The sequence below is a fragment of the Lagopus leucura genome, unplaced genomic scaffold (assembly GCF_019238085.1).
Source record: "Lagopus leucura isolate 7727_CA_CO unplaced genomic scaffold, USGS_WTPT01 Super-Scaffold_100021, whole genome shotgun sequence".
In the NCBI taxonomy this organism is placed as follows: Eukaryota; Metazoa; Chordata; class Aves; order Galliformes; family Phasianidae; genus Lagopus; species Lagopus leucura.
In genome coordinates, this window is record NW_024962274.1 from 91,612 (window position 1) to 105,663 (window position 14,052).

The window sequence follows — 14,052 nt, forward strand, 5'->3', positions numbered from 1 at the left end:
TTCTGTGATATGCTTGGAGAGAGTCAGAAGAACTGCTGGGAAGGACACGCTTCAGAGAGTTGCTTCCTAGGCTCTTACTTCAGTTCGTAAGCTAACTGGGATCAATTGGCCCTATTCTTCCCAATCCCATGGAAAGTAGTGACTAATCTTGCTTTGAAACAATGATCCTTTAATGCAGGTTCTTAAATATGAAGCTTTTGTTCAGCCCAGAGTCCTAATACAGAGAATGTTCTAAGCATCACTGAACAGGGCTGGTAATCACTGGATTCAGCACTTCTGGGTGTGCTGGCCAAGTCCTGAGCTGCACTGTGCTTGGCTTCCCACTTGCCTCATCTTACTGGGAATTTGAATGTAGGAGTGAGGAGGCCTGCTGAGCTTTGCCTTGTAAATAGGAGGGGTGGGAGTTGCTGTTCTGCTGTATTGCCAACTTGGTTCTTTACTGCTTGAATAAACCAATTTTAACTGTACTGTTAAATTACCACAGTAGCTTTAATATTCAGTGTCAGCTGCAAGCACTAATGAATAAAACTTTGTGTCTCTAGTTTGCCAGAAGATCTCTAGGTAAAAGAAGAGATTTTCTTCCTTCTCTGTAGCGTTCTGAGCCCTGGAAGGTCTGCCTTGCGGGAGATGGTGATTGTCTGACTGGTGGGATTTGATTTGCATGTTGACTGCAAACAAATCCAGTTCTTTCTGCAAGAAAAGTAATGGATGGAAAATCTGCTTTCTCTGGCCTTTAAACGTGTCTGGTTTTGCTGTTGTCATCTGATGCTACAATTGACAAACCAATAAATTGCCACAGCCTCTGCTAAACGTGAGATTGCCTGTGTGAAGGGCTGTGACCTTGCTGGGTTTTTTTTTCATATCTGCAGCACAGCTGCCTCCTTTTTCTTCACCTGCTTCATCAGCCCTGCCAAAATAAATGCCCTTGTTCCCTGCTTAGGAGGATATGCCTATAAAAGCTGCTATTTCTGGCTCTGCCTTGCATCACTGTGTGTGCTTCCCATCACTGTGAGCAGTTTGTTGACCTTGTACAAGGAAATGATGATTACATCTGCTGGTAGGGTTTTGTTGCCTGTAGTTTGCATGCAGTCAGAGAGGGGCAGGTGTGTAGCGATGCTGCTCCAGAGTGTTCTCAGCAGCATGCAGCAGAGGGATTATAAGCTGAATGCGTTCCTCATTTGATTTTCTTCACTGTCTATTGAACTGTACTAGCCTGCCCCCAGGTGTGGCATGGCTTCATCAGATGCCAAGCACAGAGCCATTTCTTCTGTTAGAAGCTGCCTGTGCTTTCAGGGATTTTATGTGCAGACCACCAACTGTTAATAAGGTATTGGGCAGAGTTCTCTGTTGCCCTCTGTTGTCGTGTATTTAGAGAGCCATGATGTACTTCTGTGAGTTCAATTCTCCCATTTGTAGTCCGTTTATACACGTGCCTTGTGTGGAAAGCTTTACTTTCTCCAAGAGTCCTGGCTCTTCTGTGGTCATTCTGTAGTTCTCTTTGTGCCATTCATGACTATGGACCTCTCATATACCTGATTCTGCAGGCCTTTGTCAGGCAGTGCCCTGGTCTTCTGTTAGTTTATTTTTCCTGCTTTTGCTGAGACAGCTCTGTTGAGCAGCTTCAGAGTGAGTGCTCAATAATTAGTTTTTTAGTGAGCATTTAAGAATACTAAAAAAAAAATGCAGTCTTGCAACTGTGCTTTCCTATTGAAAGCTGTTCTTGTGTGTAAGTGCTGAAAAACATTACATTTATCCTGGCAAATAGTGTGTTTTTGATTTTGGGAGCCTTGTTTTGGACTCATCGGTCCTTCTTGTGTGCTGTGAAAAACAAATAGCTGCGACGTAGCATACAGTCAGCAAAATGGGATGCTTGGGCAGAGCTGCCTGGGGCTTTTGCAGATGGGTGGTGTGGCAAAGTGGCTGTGAATTTCTCTGCAGTATCTGAAAGTATTGGTGCAGAACTTTCCTCTGCTGCAGAGTCCTTGCAGACGTCTGTGGCAGATCCCATATTAATGCTGGTTAGGGTGGATTTGGTAAGAGGTGGGTCAGTAGTTCGGTAAGAATTGAGAAGCCTTTCAACTTGGGGCGCTGTAGATTTTGGATTATTCCATGTGTCGGGGTGTTGTAACATTCTTTTGTTTTCTCATTCTGTTGTCTGTTTTTGTAATCACAGCTCTAGATTTGGATTGCTTTTTGAGGCCGGGACCATGGGCTGCTGACACCACGCTTAGGCAGCATTTAAGCACTTGGTTAAATAAACGAAGGGCAGATTTATGCTGTCATTATCAATTTCCTGTTCTCGTCCTTCATGTGAATGGGAGCTAATTGTGTTAATTTGTTACATGCTTAGGTGTTAATATAATACAGTCAGGCTCACTTAAAGGAGTAGCACTTCCAGCACAAATCATGTAACACAAGGTTAGGAATCAAATGCTTGCTAATGATGGCCATTTAAGGCTTCGGGGGTATTGTGTTTTTAGGAGGCTGCAAGGCAGTTTCAAAGGAATAAAATAAATGCCCTGGCAAGGCACCAGATAAGGGTAAACGTGGTACCTTCAGAGGGCTGGGGGGAGGACTGGCTGGTCTTTAAAGGTCCTTTCCGACCTGAATGTAACAATTTTCTGGTATCTGTGTTTGCAAGACACACAGGAAGATTTCTACCAGAGTCCACAGGATATCTAAATTTCAAAGAACCAGAAAGCACACAGATAACATGGCTCTGCAATAAATGGTCCATTAAGTCATCAGATCCAGTAGTGAGCCCTTTGCAAGTGAAGATAGCAAGCTTATCTTCTACTTTTGCCACATGTAACTTCAAAATATTTGTTTGAACTCTGCAAAGTTTTGACTTCTCCATATCTCTGCTGCTTACTTTCTCCTGTAAGATTAGATTTTAAAGGCTGCATTTTTCTGAGGCTGTGGGAAGACTCTCCTGAGATAAATCTTGTGTTATAAGTGCTTGTTAATCAAGTTGCTGAGCCGTGGAGAAGCATGGTTGGGAGCAGATAGAATTACTGTCTTTGTTCCCTTTAGTTCAGAGAGAATGAGAAAAAATGGGGCGTGTGATAAAGTATGTGCTATTCTGCATAATGTGTCTTTTTCGTTGATCCAACCTAAGGTGTTTTTGAGGAGAGTTTAATAGGATTCTGAAAGTAGTCTGACTTTTCTGAGGGTAGAAATATCCAAACTGTACTAAGAGGGGGCAAGTTCATTAAGAATGTATGTCTTAACCTCACTGCAGAAGCCAGTCACTGGTTCCTTGAATTTACAGAGAACTGATGTAATAACTGATTCTGCAATTTCTTCCATCATGTTTCCTTTCCTTAAAACTTCTGATCCTGTGACAGTATTCGAGATTAATCTCTCCATTTATCCTTTGAATACACAGACACGGACTGATGCTAAATTATTATACGAATGCAGCAGTCCATTGCAGATCTGAGACGTATGTGCCTCCTGTGACTTTCAAATCTGTCCTCTACGACATTTTAGTAGCACTGGAGGATGTTGCAGTGACGTATAGAAGAAAGAGGCGCACAGTTGCAGGATTCAGGAGTTGTGGACTTCAAACACAGCTTTGACTCTTCTGTCTTTCTTGTGAGAGCAGATTGAATGCCAGGATGCCTTGGAAGCAGCTGCTCGCGCAGAGGGGCTTCCACTGGATACCTCCGTGCATTCCCAGCTGAGAATGCTGGACGAAGAGCATCACAAGGGCAAATACCACCATGGCCTGAATGCGCTGAAACCCATACGGACCACTTCCAAGTAAGTCCTGAGGCTGCAGGAGAGCTGATGCAGCATTTGCTTCTCAGACCTTGTACAAAGTGGGATTGCAGCTGTGGGTCTGGTACTGAGAACGTTACATTGCGTTCAGCCAGTGTGACCTGCATGGGCCGTTTGGAACTCTTGAGTGCTTTGAATAGGAGGCTCTGTTTTTCTCAGGGCTTTACAATTCTTCTTCCTTTTTGTAGAGTCATAGAATCCTTGGAGTTGGAAGGGACGTTTAAAGGTCATCTAGTCCAGCTCCTCTGCAGTGAACAGGGCTATCCATGACTGGATCAGGTTCCCCAGAGCCTTTTCATTTGTTTCTGATTTTTTTCTTTTAGACACCAGCACCCTGTTGATAATGCTGGGCTTTTCTCCTGCATGACCTTCTCCTGGCTCACTCCTTTGGCCCGCAGAGCATACAAGAAAGGGGAGTTGTTCATGGATGATGTATGGTCTTTGTCAAGGCACGAGTCTTCAGATGTCAACTGTAGAAGGTAGAAACATCTTCTCTGTGTTGTTTTTTTTGTTTGTTTGTTTCATTTTTTGTAAGTTTACAGGCATTGGATGAAAAATGTGCTGGCAAAAAAAAAGAAAGCATTGATGCATTGCTTTTTGTCCCTCTCTTTAGGACTGTTTGTACTAACTATAGGTATCTCAAGATGCAGAGATTTCCCTGTACCTCACAGAATATACCCTGCATTTATTTAACTTGAAATTATTACTGAATTATTGTTGCTGTGAGCTAGAAAGCATTTGGAGTTTTCACAAAGAAGTACCTGTGAGCTTGAACCTGCCTTCATGGCAAAAGGTTGGTAGCATAAGACACCTGTTTCTATTAGGCTGGAGAGGTTGTGGCAGGAAGAGCTGAAAGAAAGCGGGCCCGACGATGCTTCTCTGCGGAGGGTTGTGTGGATTTTCTGCCGCACCAGGCTCATCATCTCCATCGTGTGTCTGATGATCACGCAGCTCGCGGGTTTCAGTGGACCAGTAAGTAATATCCATCCTTTCTTTAACCACCCCGGAGGGCTCCATCTCATGGCCAAGTGCAAAATGTGAAGGTTTCATTGCGGAGTCATTTAAATGTTTGGACTAGCTAGAAATTTCGGGGTGAAATTCCGGAGCGTTACGATAATCCGAGATAGGTTTCCTACAGCTGTGGATCAGTTGCTGAATACCGAGGCCAAGTTCTTGGAAAAGGGAGGGGACTTTTAGATACCTTGGAGGAAATGCACACCTCTTTGTTCTCTTTTTTTTTTTCCAGTGTAGTTTAAAGTTATTCCTTAACTGACACGTGATCTCTTTGCATAAAATTCTTATGTGCAGGTCTTTTGTGTTGTGTTGCTTTTTCCTTTTGTTTTGAAATTCTGTAAATTTATCTTGCAATGAAACACTGATTTTAGATTATTGGCATTAATAGCACAGTCTTCGAGAAGTGGAACCAAGCAATTTTGTTAGAGCACTACTTAAAAAATAATTAAGCAGGTCTGGTCAGACAGGTTTTGTGTAGAGTTTATGTTAGAGTATGTTATTGCCTCTAGGAGCTGCTGCAGTTTGTTGTTATGGGTCGTAATGAAGATAACAACATATGGGAGTTGGCATTCACAACATCTTTGTCACCTGTTTGTTGCACGTGCTGTGCAGATTTTCAGTTGAAATTTTGACTAAATTTATTCTCTACACATTTCCCTTGAGGAGTAGGAGCAGTATTACTGCTAGTAGTACACGTTTCAGTGTGCTGGTAAGCTGAAGGTTCATTTCTGGGGTAAGTACACCTGGGTGCACTGTTAGGTGGAATGTCTTTTTTAAAATGTTTTCCAGCTTTTAATGTCTTATCAAAATGTTGTTCTGCTTTTTATCCCTTTTTAAAGTTTGCCTTCTCTTATGTAAAATGAATGACAAATGTTTCTGTGGTCTTGTTTTCATGGTAATAATTTGTCTCACGTTAGTTATAAAATGTACAAACATACTGTGGTAATTAACAATATATCATGATTAAGATTTTCACAGCACTAGCTTTCCCCAAGAAGAGCTTCTGTCACTGTTTCACTGCAGGGCTTTTGCAGCTGCTTTTATGCTTAGTAACAAACTTGCAGCAGGGTGTTCCCTAATTTCTGTAGTGTCATCTCAATTTCTCTCAGCCAAACTGCTGAATGAAAGTGGGAAGGGAAAGGGAAAAACAAACGAACTTGACAAGGCTGGGAGCTGTGACTGCATTTGATGTTCAATTTGGATAATTTAAAATCATCTGGGGACATTGCCTGTTTGCAGACAACCTTATTCATTTCTCTGAATAAGGAGCAATATCCTCTTACTTCTAACATTTGGCATGAAAAATGAGTCTTTACCATCCCTCCTCCCTGTTTTTTTTAGTGGCATGCCTCATGGATATGCCTGTGCTGTCTCCTCTGGTACATTAGTGCTTTCTGGTGTTGTTATGCCCTTTCAGTCACCTGAAGGTGAAAAGGGAGATCAGGAAAAGCACTTGACTTCATATATTGGTGAAAACTGGCAAAATGGAGTTAAACAACTATATTAAACTTCAAAAACTTGGGGTGTCTGTGACCTTGAAATGCCAGCCAACAGCTGTGGCTTCGCTAATGAACATTGTGATGGTTATAACCAGAAAGGCCTCTGTCTTCTTCAGTTGATACCAGATCCTTCAAGGGTCTTGCTTTTATTTTATTTCGTTCATCCGACACAGTACCTAAATCTGTAAGATGCTCAGATAGCTGCACGTGTCAGACTGCCTCGTCATAACCATCGGAATGTATGAGTATGGGTGAGATGCTTTTATCTCCCAGAAACATTCGCTGCCATTTAATCAGCTGCCAGCACTTCACGTTGAGATGAAGGAGCAGAGAAGTTTTGTTTATGACCGAACGTAGTTTAACTCCGGGTCTGAACGTTGCACCCATTTGCAACTGTTCAGAGCTATTCTTCCTGTCTGGGAGATGGGGAAACTTGCCATCTTAGTGGAGTACAGCTTGACAGTTTGGTCAGTTATTGGAGGGGGGAGTGGTAAGCTGGTGGAGGTAAGTTTCCCGTTTCCCAGTTGGCTCCAGCTGCAGCCCGCCCCGCTGCCCGCCGGCTGCGGTGGGATGCCCGCGCTGCAGTGGGACCAGTGACAGAAGCTGTTCTTTAGAATTTTCAGGATGGCTGTTTTCTGCGTCAGGATGAGGCAGTCCTGCTGGGCAGAGCCAACGCCAAGAGCGAAGGTAAGGTAATGTTTATTCAATGAGAATGCTTAGACAGCCGAGCAGCTAGTAGCATCTGCTACAGTAATAGTCGCAGGAATTCCTTGTTTCCATTAGATCGTTTTAAGTTTGTACTACAGCTTTCTTGTTCTGTAAATAACTTTGTGCTGGATTCTTTTCATTAAATTAGCTTGAATTCAAGTAGTATGTGCTTGTATGTAAATGTGAATTCCGTGTGACTTCTTTCCTTTCCCTTTTCAAAATTCTTTAATCTGCTCTTTCCTCTTTCTTTCTCCTGGAAGAAAAAAAAAAAAAAAAAAAAAAAAAAAAGGGGTTTAATGTCTGGTCTCTATTTCATCATGGGAGATGCTGATTCTATAAAACAGTGCTGAAAAAAAATGCACTAAAAAGTTTTGGGAGGAATGAGACCCCAGGAAACATCTGCTATCTTTATACATCCTCTCTTGGAGACCTTCAGCAATGCTGTGGTGTGCGAGAAAAGGCTTGCAGTCTGCGACCATGCTGAGTTACAGCTCGTGAGGAAAAGGGGGATTTTCACCCCAGTGCTCAGTGACTCGGTTGCATATGTTGGATTGAATACTGGAAAAAAAGAAGTCAGTAATCTTCTTAGTAACTGCAAACCAACTGTATGCAGTTGTCGTCCAAACAGTGGATGTAAAACTAAATCCGAGTAAGGAGAAAGTTGGAGTGCGATAGGTCTGTGAATGTGAGCTCCTCACATTTGTGCAGGGATCGATATGTAAATTTTCTCAGTTGCCATTCTAGAAACCAATGGACATCTGGCTTTAATTCACACCTGTGAAAACGAAAGAGCAAAATTATTTCCAGCATGTTTCCTTGGTTCTGACACGCAGAATTATTTTCCTCAGAACAGATGAGTTCGATCTCCATTTTTTTCCTGTTATTTGGTGCTGGGCTATAGCTTTCAATACCTTTGCTGAAATAGTGGGGTTTTGTTTTTTTCCATCTCTCTTCAAACTATAAAACTATGCAGAACTCTTATTTACAAAACGTGATTTAGTCAAGAGGACTTCAAAGGACTGTGATGAAAAAGGCTTCTCACATATTTTCTTTGGTCTAAAATTTTTTTGGGTTGCTTTCCCTTGTGGGCAAAGGTAATTCTGCTCTGTAGTAGCATATCAAAAGCACCAGTATCTTAAAGCATCTTGCTGAAAAGCTGTCTAGGAAAGCTCATTTTGTTACCCACGAAGCCTTACAGTAGCATACATTTTAAAGCAGATTTCAGAATTTGTGCAGCCTCAGAAGCCTCTCCTGTTGGCACCTGCAAATTTGACTTCCTTTGGACTTCATGAAAACACGCTGTGCTGTTCTTGTATTTTATAATTGTGTATAGTTTCAATTATAGTTTATGTTAGAGGCTAAAACTGTTAAATATTAACCCTTCGTAATTATCTTGTATGTGCAGATTGTATATTTATACAATTCTCTACCTGTTGTACCGTGTTTGTGAGATGTTACCGTTTAAGATGATGCTTTATTTCAAATAAAAACCTGTTGTTTCTCAGTCAATAGTATTTAATATTGCTGATGATTGTGAGTTGTATGATGTTACATTGTGCCGTTGGACCACAGAGAGCTCGAGGTGGGAATTGGTGGTTCTGGGGGCTGCGTTCTTTCTGCAGGTCATATTTGCAATGTGATTCCTGAGGTAAAGTGTTCATGTTTTGGGGGGGGAAAGGGTACGGGGAGGGATTGAGTGGTTAATTTGTTTTCTTTTCCTTTTTTATTTTCCCTGCCCCGATGATTTGTGGCATTGCGTACCTTGTGCTTTCTGCTTGTTTTTTTCTTTACGATTAAACTGCTGATGTTTATTTCCAGGAATGTTTTGCAAATGTCCTTCTCACTCTTCCCCTCCACAACTGTAGGTACATTGTTCCTTTTTATCAAATAAGCACGTTTGAAGCAGACCAAAGATAAAGTAAAAAGGTCTTAATGTCACGTAAAGGAATGTTTTTATTAATGTGCTCAGATGTATAAGTAGTGACTATATTTTAAAACTCTTCTATGTGACGATGCATTGCTTTCAGCTAACTGACAGATTTATGTTAAGTTAGAAGACACGGGATTAGAAGCGTGCTGCAAGGAATGTGGTGCCAATTGAACTCTCTTAATAAATTTGGCTCAGCACTTGGCTCTCAGCAGGGCTGTGTTACAGTGCTCCTTGTTTGTCATCCTTTAGTTCTCGAAAGAAGACGCTTTCTATTTCAGATGGCTCTTGTGAAAGCAAAGTAGCCTACTTATTTCTAACTTAACATAAAGTTGTTGCCTGGTGGTCCTCTGGGACGATGGGGTGTTCACGCAAGCTTGCATTTCTTCCTGTAGGCGTTCGTTGTGAAACATCTTTTGGAGTACACCCAACAGAGTGAGTCCAACCTGCAGTACAGCTTGTTTTTAGTTTTTGGCATCTTTATGACGGAAGTAGTGCGGTCTTGGTCCCTCGCGCTAACGTGGGCCTTGAACTACCGCACGGGGGTGAGACTGCGAGGAGCTGTCCTGACCATGGCATTTAAGAAGATCCTCAAGCTGAAGAACATCAAGGAGAAGTCTCTTGGCGAGGTGAGCTGCCGTGTCGTTTGAGACACAGCTGGGCGGAAAAGGGAGTGCAGTGTATTCCTTCGAGAATGGACTGCGCCTGAAACCCGCATCGTCTGTCACGTGTGTTTTTCAGCTCATTAATGTGTGTTCCAATGACGGCCAAAGGATGTTCGAAGCTGCAGCAGTTGGCAGTTTGTTGGCTGGGGGCCCTATCGTGGCCATCTTAGGAATGGTTTACAATGTAATTATTCTGGGCCCGACTGGCTTCTTGGGCTCTGCTGTCTTCATCCTTTTCTACCCAGCAATGGTAAGTTGAAAAGTTAAGATCCGCTTCATTCAGGCCGGACATGTGCGTGGTTCTGAACAGAAAGTGTTGAAATGTGTGAAGTTAAGGCTGTTTTTGGTGCTGCATGTTACTGAAGGTGTTCCTAAAGATGATGTGAGAAACAGAAATTTGGAAACAGGAAACTCAAAATGATAGAAAAAAAAAAAAGACACCACAAAAATAGGAAAGCTAATAGATTGGATTTCCAGGTAAGTATTTGTAGCTAAATTAAACTGCAGTGTTCAGGCAGAGGTTGGACATCTTGTGTATGGGGACTGAACTTTACGTGCTTCAGCCTAGAGCGTATCGCTGTTGAGCTCAGTGAAAGGTGTTGAGAAGTGCTGCACCTGGAGGAGTGTGCACTCGCTTGTTCCTGCTTCCAGTTCTGCTGTCAAATAACCTCTTTCTGAGTTTTACTAATAGTGTACCATGTTACTTTTTGTTTCAGATGTTTGTATCACGCCTCACTGCTTATTTCAGAAGAAAATGTGTATCAACAACAGATGAACGTGTACAGAAGATGAACGAAGTTCTTAATTACATAAAGTTCATTAAAATGTATGCCTGGGTCAAACCATTTTCTCAGAATGTTCAAAGTGAGTTCACACAAGTTATAAACGTGTCCTGTTGTGCTGATGTCCCATTGCTGAGTACCTCGGTGTATCACCCTGGCATAGAACCATAGGTGGTGATATACACTTGCATGTTGTGTATGTGCTCCTCTGAAAAATACTCCAAACTCAGTTCCCCTATTTATATTTCTAGAAATTCGTGAGGAAGAACGTAAAATCTTGGAGCGTGCGGGCTACTTCCAGAGCATCACTGTGGGAGTGGCTCCCATAGTTGTAGTCATTGCCAGCGTGGTGACCTTTTCTGTCCATATGATACTTGGCTATGATCTTACAGCAGCTCAGGTAGGTGGTTAGTTAATTGCAGTGTTGAGTTCCTTATTGTACTGCTACCGTAACTTTTCTGTTAAACCATTTCTCTTCAGCCAGTTCTCTGCTGTGTGCCAGTGTGGCTGACAGAAGTGAGCGTCCGATGGATGCAGCAGCAGCAGATGTAGTCTTGTATTTTGCACAGAAAATGTTCCATGCTGTTTCAGCCCTGACCTTCCTCGGGCTGGTGTTAAGATGGGTGTGAATCAACACTCCTTTCCACTATCTGGATACAACCTTGGGATGACTGGGTGTTTCCATTTCACAGTGTGCTTGTATGCAACCAGCACAGATCTGCTCCCTTGTGACTTAAGACAGAATTTGAACATTGCTCTTCACAAGTAACGACGCAGACTTTGCCATCTGCTTTGTTCTGTGGACCTACAAATGTTGATGTCTTGATTTGTTACAAAGCTCTGTTCTCTACCATTCCAGAGCATGTTCAATCTTTAAAGGGTTATTTGTGGTCTGCAGGTCGTTCCTATGGTTTTAACTTTCTGCTATGGCAGTGCAACCTTTAGAGGGCTGCAATTGTTTGTTGAGTGCATTGCATCCAAATGTGATTCTTACTTGTTTTGTTTCCAGGCATTCACAGTGGTCACTGTCTTTAATTCGATGACTTTTGCTCTAAAAGTAACACCTTTCTCAGTGAAGTCTCTATCTGAGGCATCTGTTTCTGTTGACAGATTTAAGGTAAGCAGGCCTTTAGCTTTGCAGTTTTAACTGGAAGTGTGGAGTGTTGTATGTGTACAATGGATGCTAAGAGAACGCTTTGAAGGCAATGCTGTTTTGCTATATGAGGAGTTTTTTTCTGTATATTTAGCATTCCAGGTTATTATTATTCTGCAAAAGGGATAGAAACCCAGTCAGGAGGTATTAGAGCCTAAAGACAGTACTGTTGTGGGAAGCAAAATAGACTTATTTAATGATTTCAGGATTTTGACGTTGGTCACCATTAAAGATGGAATATGGAGATAGATGGTTCACAGGATAATAATTCTTGCAGCCTCTTTTAAGGCCATCTATGTGAAAAGGCAGTGCAACTTGTCTGTAGTGAAACTGTTTTTGGAAGAGTCACGTGGTACATCAGCACACTTTGCACAAGTGATTAGAGTTTTATTTGTAGTCATGAAAAACAGGTTTTGTATTTCCAGAGCAAATTGTGACTGAAAAAACAGTTCCATTATAGGAATAAATGTAGTTGTGACCTGACTAAAACAAATCTATGGCAGAAAATTAAACCCAGATAACAGAAACAATCTGATCTCATCCTTCAACCCCTGTGAATACACCATGTAGTTCAGTATGAGCTCAGAGGACAAGCCTTTATTGTGCCTTCTTGTAAACACTGGTGCACAGTAATATTGCACATTGCAGAAATTTCCATACGGGCTTCCAAAAATATTAAAAGATGATATATAGCTTATAGTGTAATGCATTCATGGAACAAATTTAGTTGTGAAAATTATAGTCATGAAAGAGTGGAATCCACAGAATGGCTGAGAGATCCCATTACTTCTGAGCATTTGTTATTCAATCTTCTAATTGATTTATCCCAAATCAAGTTTTCCTAAGTAGAGTTGTGCTGAAGGGAATTTTGGGGGGAAGAGGAGAAGAGAGGAAGCTTAACTTGTGTAAGGAGTGTAACACAAGGTAGGGATACTCTCATAGCACTTTGAAATGTAAGTGATGTTGTGGCTCTGTAAGAAGTATGGGCTTTCTAATAACGTGTGATTTGGGCAGAGCAACCTCAAAAGTAAAGAAGTGTGGCAGTTGAGAAATCTAATCACTAGGGCTTCTTAGTTCAGAACGGAAGTCATATAAGATAAAATGATTTTCATTTTTAACTAAACTGTGTAAAAAAATCTTTTTCATCTGTGTTGATTGTAAGTACTGATGGATGTGGTGGAAGGCATGATGCAATGGACTTAATGACTTGCTGTCAAGCAGCCAAGCATAGATCAGCTAAATTTGTGAGTGATGACATTCTCCCAGCAGAAGAGATGAAGGATAAAGGCTGAAGAGAAAAGTAATTCCATCTCCTTTTGTCATGAACTGGTGTTCAGGACAAGTCAGTCATTTTCTGTCATGGTCCTCTCCTCTTCAACCTATGCATTCTATTTGTTTTGTATCTGGAAATTACAGAGCTGCAGTAGTGAGCAGTCTGAATAGAATTAGACTGTCTCATAAGGCGCCCAGATCATTGTGATTCTCTGAAAGTCTTAGTGTACCTGAGCCCTTCCACCACATCCAGGAATGCCCCAGCCACTTAGCACGCCTGGAGTTAGTTTACACTAATGAGCTACCTTTTGCTCTTCAGCTTTCTCCCACTATATAGCCTGATGTGTTTTGCTGCGTGAGTGTGCCGTAGGCTTGTCTCCCAGTCTTGATCAGGTGTCTCATCTTTACACCTCTCTCACAACTCCTATCAGAGTTTATTTCTAATGGAAGAGGTTCATATGATAAAGAAAAAACCAGCCAATCCTCACACCGCGATAGAGGTGAAAAATGCTACCTTGGCTTGGGACTTCTCCCACGCCAGCGTCCAGAGCTCACCAAAGTTGACCCCCAAAGTGAAAAAAGACAAGAAAGTAACCAAGGGCAAGAAAGAGAAAATGAAGCTGCAGAATGAGGGACAGCAAGCTGTGCTGGCAGAACAGAAGGGCCATCTTCTAGTGGACAGTGATGACCATCCTAGCCCCGAGGAGGAGAACAGAATCATCCACCTGGTTAACCTTCGGCTTCAGAGGACTCTGTACAACATTGACTTGGAGATAGAAAAGGTAAGAAAAGAAAGGAGAAAATGTGAGCTCTCAGAAGGCCTCATATTTAGCCGTCCTTTGGAATAAAGAATGTGAAATGAAGCATATTGCTTTTGTGCACTGCTTTCAAATCCATGGCAACTGTAGTATCTAGGATGCAGCGTCTGATCTAGATATAAGCAGCTGTACATTTTAGCAAACTGGATCTTTGCAAACAGCCTATGGAACGCTGCAGGATATGCAGTCTTCATATCGTGGTTTTGCTACCTGTAGCTTTCAGTATCTGAGCTATTGAGCTTAAAGAATCAGCAGAGAAATGTAGGTGAGCTATTGGTGGATGGTTAATTCCAGCAGCCATCTGACAATTTCATAGCATCTCAGTTATATTCTGGCTAAATGTTTTAGTTGATTAAGTGTTCCAATAGAATATAAAGGTGGATTTTAATTGAAGAATACACAACTAATTCACTGAGAATTTTAATGTGGTA

General features: G+C 41.9%; 1 protein-coding gene across 2 annotated transcripts in view; it reads left to right on the forward strand.

The window, feature by feature from the left end:
* Window positions 1–14,052, forward strand: part of ABCC5 (ATP binding cassette subfamily C member 5) — a 38,235-nt gene that overhangs the window by 8,898 nt on the left and 15,285 nt on the right. The window contains exons 3-11 of one of the 2 annotated variants that reach the window (XM_042878603.1): window positions 3,608–3,765; window positions 4,107–4,262; window positions 4,608–4,755; window positions 9,327–9,560; window positions 9,673–9,846; window positions 10,313–10,460; window positions 10,630–10,778; window positions 11,388–11,495; window positions 13,235–13,585. In XM_042878603.1, the coding sequence (XP_042734537.1) occupies window positions 3,608–3,765; window positions 4,107–4,262; window positions 4,608–4,755; window positions 9,327–9,560; window positions 9,673–9,846; window positions 10,313–10,460; window positions 10,630–10,778; window positions 11,388–11,495; window positions 13,235–13,585 (1,626 nt within the window). Of the gene's footprint in view, window positions 1–3,607; window positions 3,766–4,106; window positions 4,263–4,607; window positions 4,756–9,326; window positions 9,561–9,672; window positions 9,847–10,312; window positions 10,461–10,629; window positions 10,779–11,387; window positions 11,496–13,234; window positions 13,586–14,052 lie in introns of those variants that run through there. The other variant, XM_042878604.1, reaches the window with a different exon arrangement.